General features: G+C 36.8%; 1 protein-coding gene across 1 annotated transcript in view; it reads left to right on the top strand.

Annotated features, from left to right (window-relative positions):
* LOC131041900 (nuclear pore complex protein NUP205) overlaps positions 1-19581 on the top strand; it is a 269379-nt gene that overhangs the window by 85121 nt on the left and 164677 nt on the right. Inside the window, exons 12-15 of the mRNA XM_057975129.2 lie at positions 12688-12804; positions 12986-13192; positions 13466-13567; positions 13666-13812. Coding sequence (XP_057831112.2) covers positions 12688-12804; positions 12986-13192; positions 13466-13567; positions 13666-13812 — 573 coding nt within the window. The remainder of the gene's footprint in view (positions 1-12687; positions 12805-12985; positions 13193-13465; positions 13568-13665; positions 13813-19581) is intronic.

The following is a 19581-nucleotide window of genomic DNA, read 5'->3' as shown; positions in this document are numbered from 1 at the left end:
CGTTGGCCTCTGGGTTTATTTCACCAATGGGTAGGCCCATTGTGCCTGTGCGCCATCCGTGTCTTCCGTTCCCGAGTACGTCTAGGCAACGGCGCCAAATGTTTGCCCTCTCGGGTGAATACTTAGAGCTTAAAGTACGTAATGCAAAACAATGCCATAGATATCAGACAAGTATCAGATATGTTATTCTATTCATAATTCGTGTCCTTCACAAGTTACAATCGGGAGTATATAAAGATACTGAGGGGGTGCGAGCGCCAACCGTTGCACCGCAACTGCCACCCCTCGGTTGCCAACTAACAAACCCAATTACGACTTAATTAACTATTCTTATTCCCGTATACAATAATGCGGCTAACATACTTGAGAAAAGGTGACACACCATTGGCACTGGTCCACATCCTAACTCCACCTAAGGCCACATCAACATTCTAATGAAGCAAACTCTGTCTTAGACCTCAACACTCTGGATAGGATTCAACAATCCATCATATTTGAGGACATCGCCAAAGTATTGAACCTTGCCAGTACCTAGATTGTCCAACCAAATATTTGGGGAGGGAGTCACATTGGGACAAGAGAATTCTTCGCTCTTCTCGGAATGCCCTTGGAAGACAACCTATCATCTAGACACGACGAAGTCGAAGAATTGGAGTCCTCCTACACTACTTTGTGATACACCCCACAATTGCTGAGCAAGTAATTGGCCCCATTGACCTCTCTATATGTATGAGATATCATAAAATCTTCCATCCTGTCCTAGCAATCCCATATCTTTTGAATCCATGGAATCAATTATCCATTCATAATGTCCCTTTCCTTAACCACATTTTTTCAAAGCAGTGAATCTCCCTCTATGTCAATGTGGTCAACTTTTTTCCTTGCAAAGTTAGAAACCCCTATCCAAAGTATCCAATTCCGCTCTCTTCTTTGTAGCAATCCCGAGTTTTATTGATAAAGCCCACACATTGATTGTTTTCATCCGAGTTAATACAACTTGCCTTTGCCGATTCAGGGTTACCCTTAGCTGCTTCGTCAAAATTGAGCTTTAGCCCGTTGCACAAGGGAGCAACCTAGTTAGTTATCCTCTTGTACGGAATGTCCTTGAGCTCACCCTTTGGAACTTTTTAAATCTTCCCAACTTTTTCGAATTTCATTGTCCACAAAGTAAAGCGAGTGCTAGTACTTGCAGCCCAATTCATGTTCATGACCTCACTAATGCTTGTTTTAATTTTCTTGATTACTCCTTCCACAAATATGGTTTGGTTGTTCAAAATCCTTATATTCCTCTCTTTCCATATGTGCTAGACCACCATGGATGGTGCAAATAGCTTGACATTTACCCAAAGTGCATTTTTCTATAGTTGTGGTCAGCTCAATAAGAATTCTAGGAGGTCATTTGCTACACCTATTATACCCAAAATAGACTTGAAGCCATTTCCAACATTTGGTAGAGTAAGAACATCATAATAGAAGATGGTTTGTCATCTCACACTTGATATAGCATACAGGGCATCTCCTTGGTCTGCATATCCCAAGAAACATCAATTGGTCACCAGTTAATATCCTCTTGTTTGGCGCCATCCATAGGAAAGCACCTTCTTTTGGAAGATTCGCCTGGTGCTAGCAAAGTGATGAAGGCCATCCTTTTAAATCATTTTATTCTTTTTGCATTGGTTATCTCGCCTTCATCGAATATTCCCTTGACTTTGAACCACACCTGATGATTTCATATTTGTTAGACGAAAGGGAAATCTTCTTTTGGGCTAAGGAATGCTTAAGGGACCTCTTTGCTTCCGCTGAAATAGGAAATGAGTAGTCAACACACTTGAAACTCTTGCCTATAACTCTCTCTAGTCGCCACACACCAACCTATAGAATCTTGTAGCTGATCGATATAATCCTTTAATGTCTTTAAATGGGGTGTGCTCACTCCATGACTCTCCCTAGAAATTTGCCTTTTTACCATTATTTATATTTCAAGTCAAATTCTTTGTTATGATCCATTTGCTCTCCCATAAAAATCACTAGACCGTTGAGCCCTAGCCAGAGCTAGAATCTTACTTGGGTTTGTCTCATCAAGGTATTTACTCTATAGAATCCTGCACCATAATCTATTCGTCTCCCTATACATCTTCCATGCCAATTTAACACCTAAAGCATCATTTTGTCTTTGCATTCTTTTTAGTCTTGTACCTTCTTCGTCTTTTGGAAGACAAGCTGAGAATCTTACTTGGGTCTGTCTCATCAAGGTATTTACTCTATAGAATCCTGCACCATAATCTATTCATCTCCCTATACATCTTCCATGCCAATTTAGCACCTAAAGCATCATTTTGTCTTTGCATTCTTTTTAGTCTTGTACCTTCTTCGTCTTTTGGAAGACAAGCTGTCTCCCAATGAATTAGTGGGATTTTCTTTTCCTCGTTGGACCCTTTTCAAAGAATTTTCTTTAGGAAATTTTCAATATTAGCAGTAGATTTGCTAGGGCTTTGGAAGCAATAGATTACATATATTGGTACTATTGATAGAACTACCTTAATCATTGTTAGTGGGCCTGCAAGAGACAGGCATTTGTTCCTATAGGTAGATGCTTTGATCCTACTATTGTTAACAACTTCCAAAAAAGAGTGGGACCCCCACATATTTTGAAGGAAGTGAGGCAATTGGGAAGCCCCAAAATTTGACAATTTGTCTTTGGACACCATTCTTAGTATTGAAGAAATAACTTTATGACTTTTCCTCGTTTAGAATTTGTCTAGAGAGCTTTGTGTATTCATACAATGTGAGCTTGATCCCTTTGGCTCCCATCATCGTATCTTCTCCAAACAAAATTGTGTTGTCTGCAAATTGGACATGGGTAATTGATTCGATGTCCTCTGCTACCTTAATACCATTCCATCGGTTCGTCTCACTCCAATGCTTATAGGATCTACCCATTGTCTCCACCATGATCACAAACAAGAATGGTGAAAGTGGATCTCCTTGCCTAAGACCATTTGTGTATTTGAAGAAGCTGCATAGAGAGCCATTGACTGCTATGGAGAATCTTGTTGTAGAAACGCATTCATATATCATTTCCAATGACGATTCATTAAAACCAAATCTTTTCAGTACTGCCATCAGAAAACCCCTTTGAACCTTGTGGCATGTTGTGCTTATGTCCATTTTTATAAGAATCCCTTTAAATCACTTTGTCAAAATGGAGTGGATGGTCTCATTTGTGACGATAATACTTTATGTTATCTCTTGATGTGGGGTGAACCTGTTTTGGTCTTCAGAAGTAATTGTGCCTAGAATTGTTTTTAATCGGTTTGCTAATGCGTTCAACAAGGTTTTATAAATTTTGTTTGATAGCAATATATGTGTGTAATCTGCAAAGAGTTTGTACGAAGTCTTCTTGGGGATAAGTGCAATTATCATGTTAATATCTTTTACAAATTTCTTCTTCTTTATGAAGTCTTTGTCCGGATTCCATATCTACATTCCCAGAAAGTGCCGACATCTTTGATAAAAAGGTGTGAGAATGCTATTTCGATCTAGAAACTTCTCTAGATGTAGTTGAAATGCAGCCACTCACACTTCGTCCATGGAAAATGATACATTAAGTGTTCTATTGTCTAACTTGCTAATACATTTTGGAATACAAGAAAGCTATGCATCATCCTTGTTGATGTGTTTTGTGGGACACCTCAAACACATAATAAAATATCAAGTATTCTATCCTCTCTTGAACAAAGAAACCTCGTATGCTAAACAATGTGATCAGATAAGGCAACTCCAATGTTTACAATGTGAACAATCGACTTTAATGTTGGAGAGAATCAGTGATTTGATATGATAATGCTGGTTAACACAAAGGGACTTACTTTTTGTTGGAACGTGGAACACTTAACTGACTTGGAAAATAAAAAACAAAAGATGAAAGGTTAAGGAAATCTAAGCTAACACCTAACAATGCAAGAAATGATTGTTGACTCGATGAAACCAAATCGAGCTTTGCTTAGCCATGAGGAAACGACTTCACAAAGATGGTGCATTCTCTTAAGGATAAGCGAATGATTTTAATATCAATTATGCACATCAACATCATGAACAATGAGCATGAAGTAATTGAAGTTAAGCTCTTAATTGAGTTGACTCTAACCATGCACTGTAATTTGCAATCAACAAACCCCAAATGGTATGAACATACAGGCTTCACCATTAATCAACAATAAGATGTTTTATTCAACTAGTCAACTCCATATAAACAAATCTAAGCTTTAGAAGTAGAAACCATGCAATATGTTGAAACAACATAAGAATCCACCATATCTTCAATGAAAATAATATGTTTATTCCAACATAGCTTTGGCAACAATCTCTGTCATCTCCTACTCTACTTGCTAACTATGTATTGATCAACTATTAATTGTTTATCAACTATTAACATTTACAAATTAGAAGGCAATGCCTTATAAAGAGTTCTCAATTACATAATAATGGCTAGGATTGATTCTAAATGAATGGCCGAGCTTACATGATGAAACCCTAATTAGGGCTAGTTACAACTAACTCCTCTTTGACCAATGAGAAAATTACAACATTTTAGACACATGTCCTTTTTAAATGTGGATCAATGAGAAATGAGGTTAGGCATATTGAATTTAGTTCCTTGCACATGTATAGTTGTCCTCGTAGGATGAGTCGGTTATAATAAACTTGGGCATGTGAACGTGGCATCTCCTAATTGATTGATGATTAATAGGCACCACATCAACATGCATATCTCTTAATACTCAACATTTCCAAGCCTTGATTTGATGATGATGGTTAATATTCCCAAACTGCATCATCATGGTGATAAAGTTTTTTAACTTTGCCTAACTCTTTTGAAACCATCACAATGTCCTTGATCACTTTTCACTTTCAATCTTGACATTCCGGAATTGACCTTCTTATGATGAATTTCCACTTTCAAGCTTGGAATCTTGAAATTAAATTCCGTGTATAATGTTCTTGAGTTGTGGAATATGTTGCAATGTGTTTATTGAAACTCTAGTTATTGTAATACATTCTATGTGTTTCTCCTTGTAGTGTGATCCTTGTCTTTACATTGTCCATGCTTCGCTATCTTCATTATGTCTTGATCTCGAGGTGTTGACGCTACTCCTTGGAATGTAGATCTTGAATTGTAGAACATGTCCTTGATGTGATTGATTTCCTTGTAGTAGTTATTAGAATATTAAAATAATGTTAATTTTAGTAGTAATGCTCAATAGTGTATATTCTATTTTAGTAAGATCTTCTACGATCTTCTCAGCAGTTTCTTATTAGAAACTTGCTATTCTTATAAATACTCTTGTATTATTTATGAGCGTCTTGCTCATTATGTAAATCAATTCTTTGAAATCCATTGCGTGTCTCGCACTGTTTTATGGTATTAGACCTTGAATAAAGAATTTGTGAGTTCTTTTCCGAGATTTTTCGGGCCTCTTAGTTTTGCTGTAGATTTTCGAAATTTTTTTGTTCAAAAGTCCGTTTTGGACTGTGTTTATGTCGTGTAACGGGATTCTTCCTGTTTGCGTCTATTTGGCGAGGGTTTTTGGCATTTTTCGGCGCGGTACAGACCCGCCATTTTTTCTGCAACCTGCAACTTGGTCAAACCCGCGTTTTTTGACTTTCGGCTAGGGTTTTGACCCTCCATATTCAGTCGAAATTTTTTTCTGAGCACAGATTCGTGGTGGGTTTTTTGAGATCTCAATTGGATCGTCGTCAGAATTTTCTGGGTGCGTCGATTTTCGAGCAAGCGGATCCAGATTCCAATAGTAGATTCTTTCTGGGTTTTTCGCAAGGATTTCTGGGTTGTCTTCGGATTTTTTTGGGTCAACCAGAATTTTTTTCTTGAAATTCGTGCCCACCGTACTTCATTTATTTTGAAGTCTGTACCTGCATCTGCCTTTGTTCTTGCATATAGGCATATGTTGACCATTTTTGAATATAGGCGTCTTGACTTTTTAATGGCAACAATTACAACATCTGGAAACAGTGTATGTTGACCATTTTTGAATATAGGCGTCTTGACCAGCTTGTTTTGGGAAAAGAGCTTAGTCCTGGTACACCTGGTGCAGATCAAGATAAGTTTGATGAACGCAATCGGGAGGCAGTTATGCTTCTCAAACTCTTCGTGACTGATGATCAGTTACCACAGATTCCTTCCGGCAAGACAACTTTCCACATCTGGAAGCATCTGAAGGAATTGCATGAGACATCCGACAAGAGCCGAGCATTCTTTCTGAAGAATCAACTGTTCTCCATTATGATGGACGAATGCATGTCCTTACAGGAACACCTCACGAGGATTAAGGACATTCGAGATCAGCTTGAAGCTATTGGTCGGACTATGGAGGAAGAAGACATGGTAGTAATCACTCTGAAAAGTCTTCCGAAATCGTATAAACACTTCATTGAGACCCTCAATATTACTTCAACTAATGTTGACCTGAAGTTTTCAGAATTGTGCACCAAACTTCTACAGCTGGATCGCTGGAAACAACAGTTTGGTAGTGGTACTATGTCAGCCTCCTCGGAAAATGCCTTTACAGCCCAATCCTTTCACAAGGATAAAGGCAAATTTCAGTCCTCTCAGTCTTTTCAGCAGAAAGGCTCTTCTCAGACACAGGATGGTGCTAAGAAGAAGAATGTGCAGTGCAATTACTGTCACAAGTACGGCCATATGAAGAAAGATTGCCGTCAGAGGCTCGCTTCTGAACAAAAGAAGCAGGGAGGGTCACACCAGAAGGCGCATGTTGCTGAACATTCCGAGCAGAAGGAGTCTGCCTTTTATGCCTTTATGGCTAAGAGGTCTTCAGATCATGCCAGGTCTTCTGCTTGGTACATCGACTTTGGTGTGTCACGTCACTTTTCTCATCGGCGTGACTGGTTTACAGACTTCTCACCTTTCAGTGATTCCGTTGTATTTGGCGGAGGTGAGGAGTATACAGTTGTTGGCAGAGGCACTGTTTAGATACAGTCTGGTGGCAGGAATCTCATCTTCCTGAATGTGTACTATGTTCCTGGAATGGAACTTAATCTGCTCTCTGTCAGTTAGATTATGAGGAATTCTCCTCAGCTAGATGTGGTGTTCAGTGCTCACAAGTGTTCCATCATTGATCGGGAGACTCGTCTTACTGTTGCTGTTGGTCTAGAGGATCATGCCCTATACAGGCTTCTTGACATTGGGGATTCTCCTGAAGTGGCTCTGGCAGCTCATGTTTCCCCTCTAAGCACTTTGTTGCATCAAAGATATGGACATCTCAACATTCAGTATCTCTCTCAGCTATCTCGGGAGGGACTTGTTTCAGGGTTACCTGATATTCAGACTCAGCATCTTGGAGTATGTGGCGCCTGTCAAGCTGGCAAACAGCATCGGACTTCATTCACACATGGAAAGTCTTGGCGCGCATCTAAGGTACTTCAATTACCTCATGCTGATATTTGTGGTCCTATGAATACATCTTCTGTTACTGGTTGCAAATACTTTTTGCTTATTGTAGATGATTTTAGTAGAAAGATGTGGGTGTACTTTCTTAAACACAAATAAGATGTATTTAGTATCTTTTAGAAGTTTAAGTCCTTAGTTGAAAAAGAGTCTGGATGTAGCATCATTACTCTTAGGACAGATAATGGGGGGGAATTTTGTTCTTCTGCATTCTCCAACTTCTGTGATACCCATGGCATCAAATGCCAGTTGACTACACCCTACACTCCTCAGCAAAACAGTGTTGTTGAGCGTCGCAATCGTATGGTTGTTGAGATGGCTCGTTCAATGTTACAACACAAGAGTGTTCCAAATAAGTATTGGGCTGAAGCAGTGTTTACTGCTGTCTACCTCCTTAACCGTTCACCTACTTAGGCTGTTAAGGGGAAGACTCCAGAAGAGGTTTGGTCTGGTTGGAAGCCTAAGATCAGCCACCTGAAGGTTTTTGGCTCTGTTGCCTATGTTTGGATTCCAGATGCTAAGTGCTCCAAGTTGGATTCCAAAAGTCAGAAACTCATGATGACAGGATACAGTGATCACCATAAGGCCTACAGACTGATAGATATAGACACTGAACGTCTTATCTTCAGTCGTGATGTTGTATTTGATGAAGACAGAGGATTCTTTCAGTCCCCTTCTTCTGAGCAGTGTTCTGAGGATCAGCCTCACAGTGTTCTTCTTCCATTAGGCTCGCCTGATGGGCGGGATGATGCAGAATCCATTTTTGATGATGCACTACCTGAGTTCCCTCCGGAGAATAATCCTCCTCCTGCTGCTCCTGTTCCTGATCCTGAGCCTCTTCCAGCTCCTGCAGATGTTAGCACTTCTACTCTCCGGCCTAAATGGTGGGCCAAGACCATTGGTGATCTCAGGGATACTGAGCTCATTGAGGGTAGAACCTCCCGTAATAAGAGCAAACAGCAGCATACAGCCAATTTTGCTCTCATGGCTAGCATACACAGTGTTTTTGAGCCTCAGACATATTCAAAGGCTAAAAGGTATACCTGAGTGGGAACAGGCTATGGAAGCTGAGTTCCAGAGTCTTCAGAAGAATCACACTTGGGCCCTTTCTGATCTTCCTTCAGGGAAGAAGCCCATTAGCTGCAAATGAGTGTACAAAGTAAAATACAAAGCTGATGGAACCTTAGACAAGTATAAGGCTCGTCTTGTTGCTCGTGGGTTCTCACAGAAAGAAGGCATTGACTACGAGGAGACTTTTGCTCCTACAGCCAAAATGAGTACCATACGGCTCGTTCTTGCCTTGGCAGCCCAGTTCAGTTGGAAAGTCCATCAGATGGACGTCAAGAGTGCGTTTTTGAATGGTGACTTACAGGAAGAAGTCTACATGACGCAACCCCCAGGATTCAAGGTTGCTGGTCAAGAACAGAAGGTCTGGAGACTAGTCAAAGCACTCTATGGTCTAAAACAAGCTCCTCGGGCTTGGTACATGAAAATTGATAAGTACCTAACAGATCATGGTTTTCAGCGGAGTCCATCTGATGCAAACCTGTATATCGAGCATACTAGTAATGATGTTCTGTTTGTGGTTGTCTATGTGGATGACTTAATCATTACTGGCAGTTCAACACATTTGATCACTGGGATCAAACAGGATTTGTACCGCACCTTTGATATGATAGATTTTGGACTTCTACATTACTGCTTAGGAGTTGAAGTTTGGTAGACTGAGAACAGTATCTTTCTCTCTCAGTCCAAGTATGCCAGAAGTCTTGTGGACAGGTTCAAAATGCAGGATTGCAAACCTGCCTCTAGTCCTATGGAACCCGGGCTCAAACTTTCAGCTCAGTCATCTTCACCAGTTGTGGATGAATCTTTGTTCAAGCAACTAGTGGGTAGTCTCATCTATCTTATTGCCACGAGACCTGACATCAGTTTTGCAGTGAGCTACATTTCACGCTTCATGACAGCTCCCAAGGTTGATCATTAGATAGTAGCGAAGCGTGTGCTGCGTTATGTGAGTGGCACTCCTGATTATGGACTTCTATACACTCGGAGTTCTGATCCTACACTCAGTGGCTACACAGATTCTGACTGGGCAGGTTCGATTGATGACCGTAAATCTACAGCAGGGTATGTGTTTAGTTTGGGATCTGGTGCTGTCACATGGACGAGTAAGAAGCAGCAGGCAGTGGCTCTCTCCTCGACAGAAGCAGAGTATCGGGGAGCAGTTAAGGCATCTTGTGAGGCGGTTTGGCTTCGACGAATGCTTGCGGATATACTTGTCTCCCAGGCAGGTCCAACTCCCTTGTTCTGTGATAATCAGGGAGTGCTCAAACTCGCCAAGAATCCAGTCTTCCATGAAAGAACCAAGCATGTGGAAACTCATTGTCACTATATTCGACAGCTGGTTGAAGACGGATCTATCCAGTTGCTGTATGTTCCTACCCCGGAGCAGCCAGCAGACATCTTCACCAAGCCCCTTGGGCCTGATAAATTTGTAAAATTCAGGGGGTCTATAGGTGTAGTTAATAGATTGAGCATTAAGGGAGGGTATTAGAATATTAAAATAATGTTAATTTTAGTATTAATGCTCAATAGTGTATATTCTATTTTAGTAAGATCTTCTACGATCTTCTCAGCAGTTTCTTATTAGAAACTTGCTATTCTTGTAAATACTCTTGTATTATTTATGAGCGTCTTGCTCATTTTGTAAATCAATTCTTTGAAATCCATTGCGTATCTCGCACTGTTTTAGTAGTATCATCTCAGTGATATCTCAATTGTTGCTGACTTCACCTTGAGATGTTGGATTTTGGAAGGAAATTCAAGATTGTCGTAAAATTCCCTCATCGTCATTGTGATGTCTTGAATATCTTGACATTGTAGGGCCTTTTGTTGCTTTAATGGTTGAGATGAATCCTCCTTTGAATTGTTTAGTGCTTTGTATTGCCTTGATCTTTCTTTCACTTCTTTCACGTTGACGAGTCCTCTTTTATTCACAGAGCAAGCTTGCATCGTTGTATCCTCCGTGTTGCTTTGGCTTGAATGTGTGGATCTTGAATTCTTCCATGTGATTGATTACTCTTGTCTCCCTGGATCCTTGTATCAAACCTGGAAAAGAAAACATTATGAATTAAGAAGGATTTGATAATAATAAAGTAATACTCAATCCTTCAGTCCTTAATCAGGTTGGCTATCTTTTGCATTTTGTCATGGCTGGGTTGAAGTATGGGATGAGCAATTCACCAAATCACATCCCAATTCACATTTGCATTAATTAATTCCTTTTGCTCTGCAATTAAGTCTCCATTTAGGTGCGCGAATTAGGTCTGATCTTCTGATTTTTATGTCTGATTTTCAAGGTCTGATTTTGACAGCTTGCTGCCTGGATTGAAGGTGTGTTCAAGGACAAAGTTCAAGGGTGGCTTTGAAGGTTTGCAAGGACAAAGGCAAGAGGGTACTAATTCTTGATAAGTAGGGACTAGTGCTAGGCAGGAATCGGGCAGTGTTAGGGACTATGTAAGGCGCAGTTTCAAGGTGCTGATGGACAAATGAAAGGGCGGGATTCCTTAATGTCCAGTCACGAATTCTTGACTCGAAAGTTGAGTTCTTGAGTTGATCACATCCTAATGACAAGACATTGCATCCCTAAGACATTCCAAAGGTTGATCAATACCTCTAACCGGGAGCGACAAGACATACACTTCTCACAAGCAAAAGGTAAAATTCACGACTATTAGCAAGCTAAAGACGACTTAAACAAAACACTAAGCCAAGGAGCAAAAAAGGTGGGGTCCCATTTGCAATGAGGTGATGTGTGAAAACATCACAACCCTCCTATTTGCTATCAGTCCTGAAATTCACAGCAACGAGGTTTTTGAAAAAAATTATAGCTTACGTTTTAATGTCATCTTTTTCCCTTTTGTGGTCCTTCTGGCATTAGTTGATGCATGGATGAACTTTGTGTTGGAATTCCCAGCCCTAAGTTAGGACTCCCTAGGTGTATCTCTCCAGAAGATTTCTTCCTGAGCCAGAATCTCTGTGTGCTCACTGCAATGTAGTTTTGCCTTCTCATAATTCTCCTTATACATGCCAAAATTGATAACCTTTATGTTGAGGTTTTCCACTTCCAATTTGATCCTTTCTTTTTCTTTAAATATGTTTTTGAACTTGTTCCTATTCCATTTTTTCAATCTCAGTTTTAGATATTGCAGTTTTTGCATAGACCTAAAATTGACAATACCACCCAATACTGGGCACTGTTTCCACCACAATGCAAGTAGAGAAACCAGACCATCATCTCGCCACCACATATTTTTCAAATTTGAAATAGCTCTTAGTAGGCTTCTCTCGCAGCTTACGCTCCAAGTGGACTGGAAAGTGGTCTGAGACTGCTATGGGTAGAATCTTCATTTCCATATTGGAAAGTTGCCTGGCCAATTATTAGGCAGTTGACCTTATTCCCACTGTAGAATACTCCTACCTGATAAATAGTGCCCGGCAATATCACTAGATCACAACTTCATAGATAGGGTTTAAACATAATTCTTAGATTAGTATAGGAGGAAAATATTGGGTTAGATTTGCTTCTGCAAAACGATTAGGTATTTGTGTGTGTACTTCAATAAGCTCAACCGCTGGCTCTAGATGCCCCCATGGGTTGGCAGAGCACATCTGAGAACTTATAACGTAAATTTTGGATTGTATTTTCCTACTTGGCTTGCTTAGATATTCACTGTAATATTTATATGCACAATATAGAAACTTATTGTGATTCTTGGATGAAGAAATAAATGCATTGATAATCCTTTATTCTTTCAGACTTTTCACTTGTACTATATGTTTGAAAATTTATGTAACTGAGCACTCTATACATGTGAATAATTTTGTTTCTAATGCTGTTCTTATTCTGATGGTCATCGATTTTTGAGTGCATCGTTGTCTCGTTTGAGGAATTTATTCAGGTTAGATTATTTACCATATGGAGATCCTTTGTTATTCTCTTATGGTTTGTACCTGATATGCTATTATATCCTTTAGTACTATAAATTTTAGACCAACATTCTTACAAGATTATGGTTATTATAATATTATTGATTTAGTTGACTTTTCAGTATTATGAATAAATTATTTTTTTTCTTTTTAAGTTTTAATTGTAGATGCTAGCACCTCTTTTAACAGTTTGTAAATGGAACCATGGCTAGAGAGAGCCAGGCCTAACAGATGGAAATGAAGCTTTATGGAACTTTGTGTGCTTTGCTGGTGAAGATCATAGTAGCTACCAAACGCTTGTAGCATTTTTAAGCTTGCTTAGTACGCTGGTAAGATTATCATTTGTTTATAATAGTAGTTGTTTACAGGATAGTGTGCCAATTTTCCTTGTGATGTTTTGTAAAACATCATGTCATGTTATATTTAATGTGAAGATTTTTTGTTAATTGGATCTATCGTGTTGTAAGATTGCTTGATTATGAATTTATCCATTTGTGTTCAAATTAACAGGCATCTGGTGAGGAAGGTGCTAAGAGAGTATTTCAGTTGCTTCAAAGCAAAGCAATTCGTAATGTGGGGTGGCATATACTTTTCAACTCTCTTAATGTCTATGAACAAAAGTTCAAGAGATGCCTTCAAAATACAAGGGCATTATTGCCTAGTTTTCAGGAAGGTGATGCGAGGGTATTGGTAGCATATTTGAGGGTTCTGCAAAGGGTACATTTCTAATTCCTATTTGCTCTCTAAAGTTAAATCTTATGTTGGAAAGAAAAAGTGAGAATTGTTGTTAACTTGTATCAATAATTGTAGTTTTTCATTACGGGATCTATACTATCTCTACCAGTGATTAGGAAATTGTTGTTTGAGTTATTATATCCATTGTATTTTTGGTCATAATGTTGCTTTCTCAGAAGGAAAGAAATTCAAATGTACTGTTTGGTTTTAAGTTTCTTGCTATACTACTTGACATTCTTTGTTCTTCTGTTTCAGGTAATACAGAATGGGAATTCAGTGGAAAAATTGCTATGGTTCCCTGATATAGAACCTTTGTTCAAGTTGTTGCCATATGAAAATGTGCCACCATATCTGAAGGTTTGGAAAATACATGGAACTATTTTGAAATTTATGGCTTCTCGTATTAGTCATCATTTACATTTGAGGGTGATATGCTCTAAATGGATCTATTGCAGGGTGCATTGAGGAATGCTATCGCTACATTTGTGGAAGTATCTCCTACCTTGAAAGATACTGTCTGGACTTTTCTGGAGCAGTATGATCTTCCAGTAGTTGTAAAAGCCCCTGTGATTGGCAATAGTTCACAAGAAGTTTCTTCTCAGGTATTTGTAGGTTTTAATTTTGCAAAATACTCAAGTCCAATATAATTCAATAATTGAAATTAAAGGAAGTGATTTTTGATCAATGATTTTTATTCAAGTTATTTAATTGGAGAAATAAAGGAAGCTTTCTGAAATAATTTTACAATCTAATTGTTTGCTAGCTTTGTAGTGATTATTTATCGAAAGTACAATAATCTCCTGATTCAATCTTCTTTTTTGATTTTTGTTTTACTAATGATGCACAGAGTTGTTTGGAAAGTACATTTCTTCTACATACTAGCTCTATATTGAACTCCGTAAAAGCTCACCTAAAATGCAAGATAAATTGTTCAAACTTTTACCTTAAAAAGTATTGAGTTAAACGTGAATGTTTAAAATGGCTTTAGCTCAATGGAAAGTTAGACAAGAAAATAATGCTAATTTTTACATATGATGAATGCAATTAATGTGAGTGGCAAGGAGGTGTTTTTAACGAATGAAACGTATTGTTCTCTTTGTTAGAAAATAAGGTGGAATGGTAATAAATATGTTTAATGTCTATAGATTTGTAAAAATTGAAACAGTATGCATTAAAGTTATTGAGTAGTGCATAGTGATAAGATTCTTAAAGCTTACTATTAGAATAATATCTTTATTATTTATTATTAATGGTTAATAATGTAATTTATTGTACATATTAGGTAGTTTCTTTTTTTCTTCAGTTTAAGATTATTTCTTAATAGAAACATCGTCTTCATGAATGCTATATGTGCACTTTCATTCTTTTAATAAAATCATCGCATTTCATGAACATGGTATCAGAGCGGGAAAATGAATTTCGTTTTTGTTAAAAATTCGAATGAATTTTTTTTTTCTAGTTTTCTGAAAAACGAATTTTTCTGTGAGCGGATTCTCTCTTGGCTAGGGCACAATTTTTTGTTTTTAAAGGGGGAGTGATTTGTTTCTGCCTGGCGTTGAACCTGTGTTGTTTCCGCGTGATCGTGACCTACTGTTTGCGATGAAAAATTCTTTTGCTAACCACGCAACATCAACTTCTTCTTTGGACAAATTGCGAACTCCTACGATCACTTGCATTTCTGCACAAATTTTCTTTGCATTCGTGTTTTGTTTGCGCGATTCTGGGTGCCATTTGCCGTCTGTTCCTGTGACGTGATGGACTCCAACCCACGTTTTTTTCTCTACCCGCGGCTTCTGTGATTTTTGATTCACGCGACCCGCTTTCTTTCTTGCGCTACGACTCTTTTTTACCTTTGTGACGGCGGCTTTGTTTACATGCACGATTTGGTCTTCGCAGCTCGTGATTTCTGTGTGTTTCGGAAAATTTTCTGGTTTCAAATTTTTGTTGCAGATTTTCTATTTTTTGCGATTTTTTTGAAAAAATTGCCTCTGCATTTCGACCTAGGGTTCTGTCGGCTAGGGTTTTTATTAAATTCTCACATTTTTTAGTCGGAAGAATTTTTAGTCTACAGATTCTTTGTGGGTTTTTTACAAAGATTTCAGGCTCTTCGTCAGAATTTTCTAGGTCTGTCAAAAATCCGTACCTCGGGATTTGTGTCAGACATACTTCTCAAAGTTTGTACCCGAATCTGCTTCAGTTTTTGCATTGGGATCCGTGCCTCAGGTTTTGGAACATACAACAGATATCCTCACCATGTCTCTGAGTCTCCACAAGTTTGTAAAATTTAGGGGGCAACTTGGTTTAGTTGATAGATTGACCATTAAGGGAGGGTATTAGAATACTATCTTTATTATTTATAATCTAGCTTATCGGGTTCACCTCTGGGTCCCCCTGGTACGGGTTCGGGTTCGACTGGGTCCGTGGTATGGGTCCGGTTCAACCTGGGTTCGACCAGGGTTCGAAAAACCCAGAGTCGAACCCAGTCGAACCCGGGCGGACCCAGTCGAACCCGGGCAGCTGGGCGGCCCGTAAAGTCAAAAAACAATGCAAATTTAATTTTTTTTTCAATTCAGCCTTGTAAAAAGTGAAAATTATAACCGAAAATTGACTTCTAAAACATTTTATTGACTCATTTCACCTCATTTGTGTTGCAAACAAAAGTTTTATGAGAGCAGGTTCAAGATGCTATGATTACAAGTTTATGTTTGTTTTGTTGTTTATATGATGCTATGTGACATGCAAATTTTAATTCATGCTTATAGCCTTATAGGCTTCACAAATATCAAAATATATATATATATATATATAAAATTTACATGTTTTTGTACTAACGAACCCAAACGAACTCAAACCCCTTTTCAAAATTTTGCCGTACCGGCGTACCGGGTTCTTCGAACCCGAACCCGTGCCCGAACCCGAACCGGTAACTTAGTTTATAATTAATGGTCAAGGATGTAATCTATTGTACATATTAGGTAGTTTCTATTTTTCTTCAGTTTACTCTCTCTTAATAGAAACACCGTCTTCATGAATGCTATATGTACACTTCCATTCTTTTAATAAAATCATCGCATTTCATGAACACTTGCCAATTTTCGTTTATTAATTGTTTGCTAACATAATGTTATGATTGCAGTTGTCTTAAGTGCCTTAATTTAGGATGGCCATAAATATTGAGCTTGAATATGAAATAAGAGCACTGGATGATAACCTTGTGTTTCCATTTTAAATATATTTGTACATTGTAAAGTTAGAAACATGAGAGTAAATGTCGATTTAATTTCAACCACAATTAATTAAGAAGACTGTTTGTTTCCCTCTTTTTCTTTCGTTTGTTTCTTTTATTAGTGACATCTCTTGCTGGTGTAAGCTTAAGTAGTACGTTGCAGTGCAGTGGATCATCTCTTTCTTTGTAACCTTTTTTTGGGTGGTGTTGCCTGAACTGGTTATAATTCACAGTTGTAATTTATCAGCTCTGCCCATTTGTGTACATTAACTTAGCTTCCTTAAAGTTGATTACACAAATCTGTATGTGGTGTATGGTATGACTGATGTTACATCTAAACATACAAGCAAAGTTTTTGACATTCAAGTAATCCTAAGTTACCGGTTCGGGTTTTGGTTTGAGGGTTCGGTTCACGTGTTCAGTCAAAATGTTTTGGGGGTTGGCTTCATCCATACAAAACATATAAAAATCAGAAATATATACATATTTGCAGCAGTAATTAAGTTCAAAATACACAACCATATTAATAGTCAAAAACATAGCAAAATACACGACAATATTAATAGTAACAAATATTAATCAAACTCAAGTGTCACGATATAAAGTTAAAAAATAATAATGTCAAGTGTCAACAATCAGCAATCATTGATCAAATACCATATGGGTCATCAAAATATCATCATCACAATCCATATTAATGATGTATGTAGTTGTATATTAGAAGAACCACAAATAGTGCCATTGACACTGACACTGTTACCACCACTAACACTAGCACTCTCATGCTCTCTAGTTGGCTCATAGTCAATGTAAACATCAAGTGTAGCAAAGTGGGCAGTGGAACTATCCAAGTCAATACGTTCCGGCCCAATGTCCCACTTCCTTGTGCCCTTTTTTTGTAGCCACTGTTCAGACATCTGATGACATTTTTTTCAGAGCACTCTAAGGGTTTCCAGAGTAAGTCATCTTTGGATATACAGAGTAGTAAACTTTTTTAATTCTCTTGTTCCATCGATAATAGTAAAACAGTTTAAGTTGCCCTCATTTGTTATTGGAGTTTTCTTTTCAATTTGTCAAATTTTTAATCTAGCTTTGAGAAATTCAGTGAAATTAATATCTATAATTCACGGTTTGCTGTGTTAGAAGGCCTGGGAAGTTTGGGTAGTGTCGCATTAACGTTGGGACATATTACTTGGTCATTCTAGCCAGGTTTGCAAGGACAGATCAGTACTTGAAGATTGACTATGTTCATTTGTGTGAGGTATTTCCTTGTGCTTTATGATGGATTTTTGAGGGTATGCAATTGTTCATCATCACATCATTCCTACAACAGCTTGCTATCAAACACTAGGCAAAGTTGAATGGACATAGATATTAATAAAGATTCAGCTATTTTTGAAGATCCTCAATATGGATTCAACTAGATACAACTTCTATAAAAACACTAAGCAGCTGGAATTGCTGGCTGCTTGGCCGGATCTAGGTCCTGTTCGCAATGGATCTGGGCATTGGTTCAGTATGCCTGTGGGTGCACCTGATTCTGACTGTGGTGGCCAGCTTTTCTTCTTGTATGTGCTTCCCTTTTCCCATCCAGCTTGCGGTTAGTTTTTATGGTACCATCATCCTCTGTCCACCATAAGCATTTTTCGGGAGGCTCACTGCATTCTTTGCAGAACAAAGGTATCAACCCACAATTTTGGGAATCTCACGAATGCTAAGGATCTATTTTCTTTATGAGTGGTTACAATGTTATTTCACTATATTCTCGAGGAGAGAAGACCGAGGAATGAAGTCCATTGTGCCCTAAATAAGTCCATAGCTTGATCTCTATTATAAAATTTAACATATTATTTATATATTAATAAATTAAAATTAAATTTTTTGATTTACCTATATTATGATATTTTTAAATAATTATAATATTTAAATTTAATATTTTTGTTTTTTTATAATTTAATTTAGTAAGTGTAAAATATTAATATTAATTTTAATTTTAATATAATAATATTTTATTTTAAAAGTAATATATTTGACTATTTTATTTTGTAATATAATTTAATTTTATATCTTTTTAGCATTGTAAAACGATTTTAATTTCAAATATGTTTGGGGACTTATTTTGTTTGTGTGTGTATACATATATATACATATACATATATACATGTATGTATATGTACATATACATACATATACATACATGTACATAGATATATGTACATATATAGATATATGTATATATATATATATCTATATATCTATATATATATATATATATATATATATATATATATATATATATATATATATATATATATATATATATATATATATATATATACGAATGAACCCAAAGCCCCCCAAAAAATTTAGTGACAAACTAGTAAAAACGCGTAACATATTTAATGCAATTTTTTAACTTATCAGTGGACACATAATTGCTACATATAAATAAGTTGATTTACCAATTTATAAAATAAAAAAAATACACAAACTAGGGCCTTTTAACTAAATTAACAATAATGCCATTTAAATCTAAATTAAAATAAAATAAAGTAAAATTGTTATATATATATATATAAATTAAAAATAAAAATTTAAATATAAAGAACTAAATCAACAATAATAATCTAAACATGAAAAAAATTACTTTCAAATGTAGTTTTAAAAATCTTAATTAAGAATAAAAAATTATAATAAAATAAGTAAATATATAGTAAAATAATATTTTAAATTTAAATAATTTAGTAAAGAATAAACAACTAAATATATAGTAATAAATTTTATTTATTTTTAAAGGATACATTTAAAAAAAAAAAATCACGAACATTTAAACAAAATAAATGAAATATTAAATATAAATAAAAAATTATAAACAATTACTTTTCTCTCTCTTTTTTTTTGTAAAATCTGGTATTAAAAAAAATGGTTCGCTGAAATAGATAAACGTTTAATTTGTCTTCCTCATTGGGTATAGGTTTTGTTTATATAAAAATAAAATAAAATTGTATGATTAAAGTTTTCTTAATTTAATTTTAGGAAGATTCATGCTAGATTTTTAAAAAATAATCAAATTAAATAGTATTAGGCACGATTGGAAAATAAAGGTTGTTTTGGCATGCATGGGTATTGTATCTGACATGTATCC

Source organism: Cryptomeria japonica, chromosome 1 (genome assembly GCF_030272615.1).
Source record: "Cryptomeria japonica chromosome 1, Sugi_1.0, whole genome shotgun sequence".
Lineage (NCBI taxonomy): Eukaryota > Viridiplantae > Streptophyta > Pinopsida > Cupressales > Cupressaceae > Cryptomeria > Cryptomeria japonica.
Note: the sequence above shows the minus strand (reverse complement) of the source record. Positions and strands in the feature narration are given on the sequence as shown.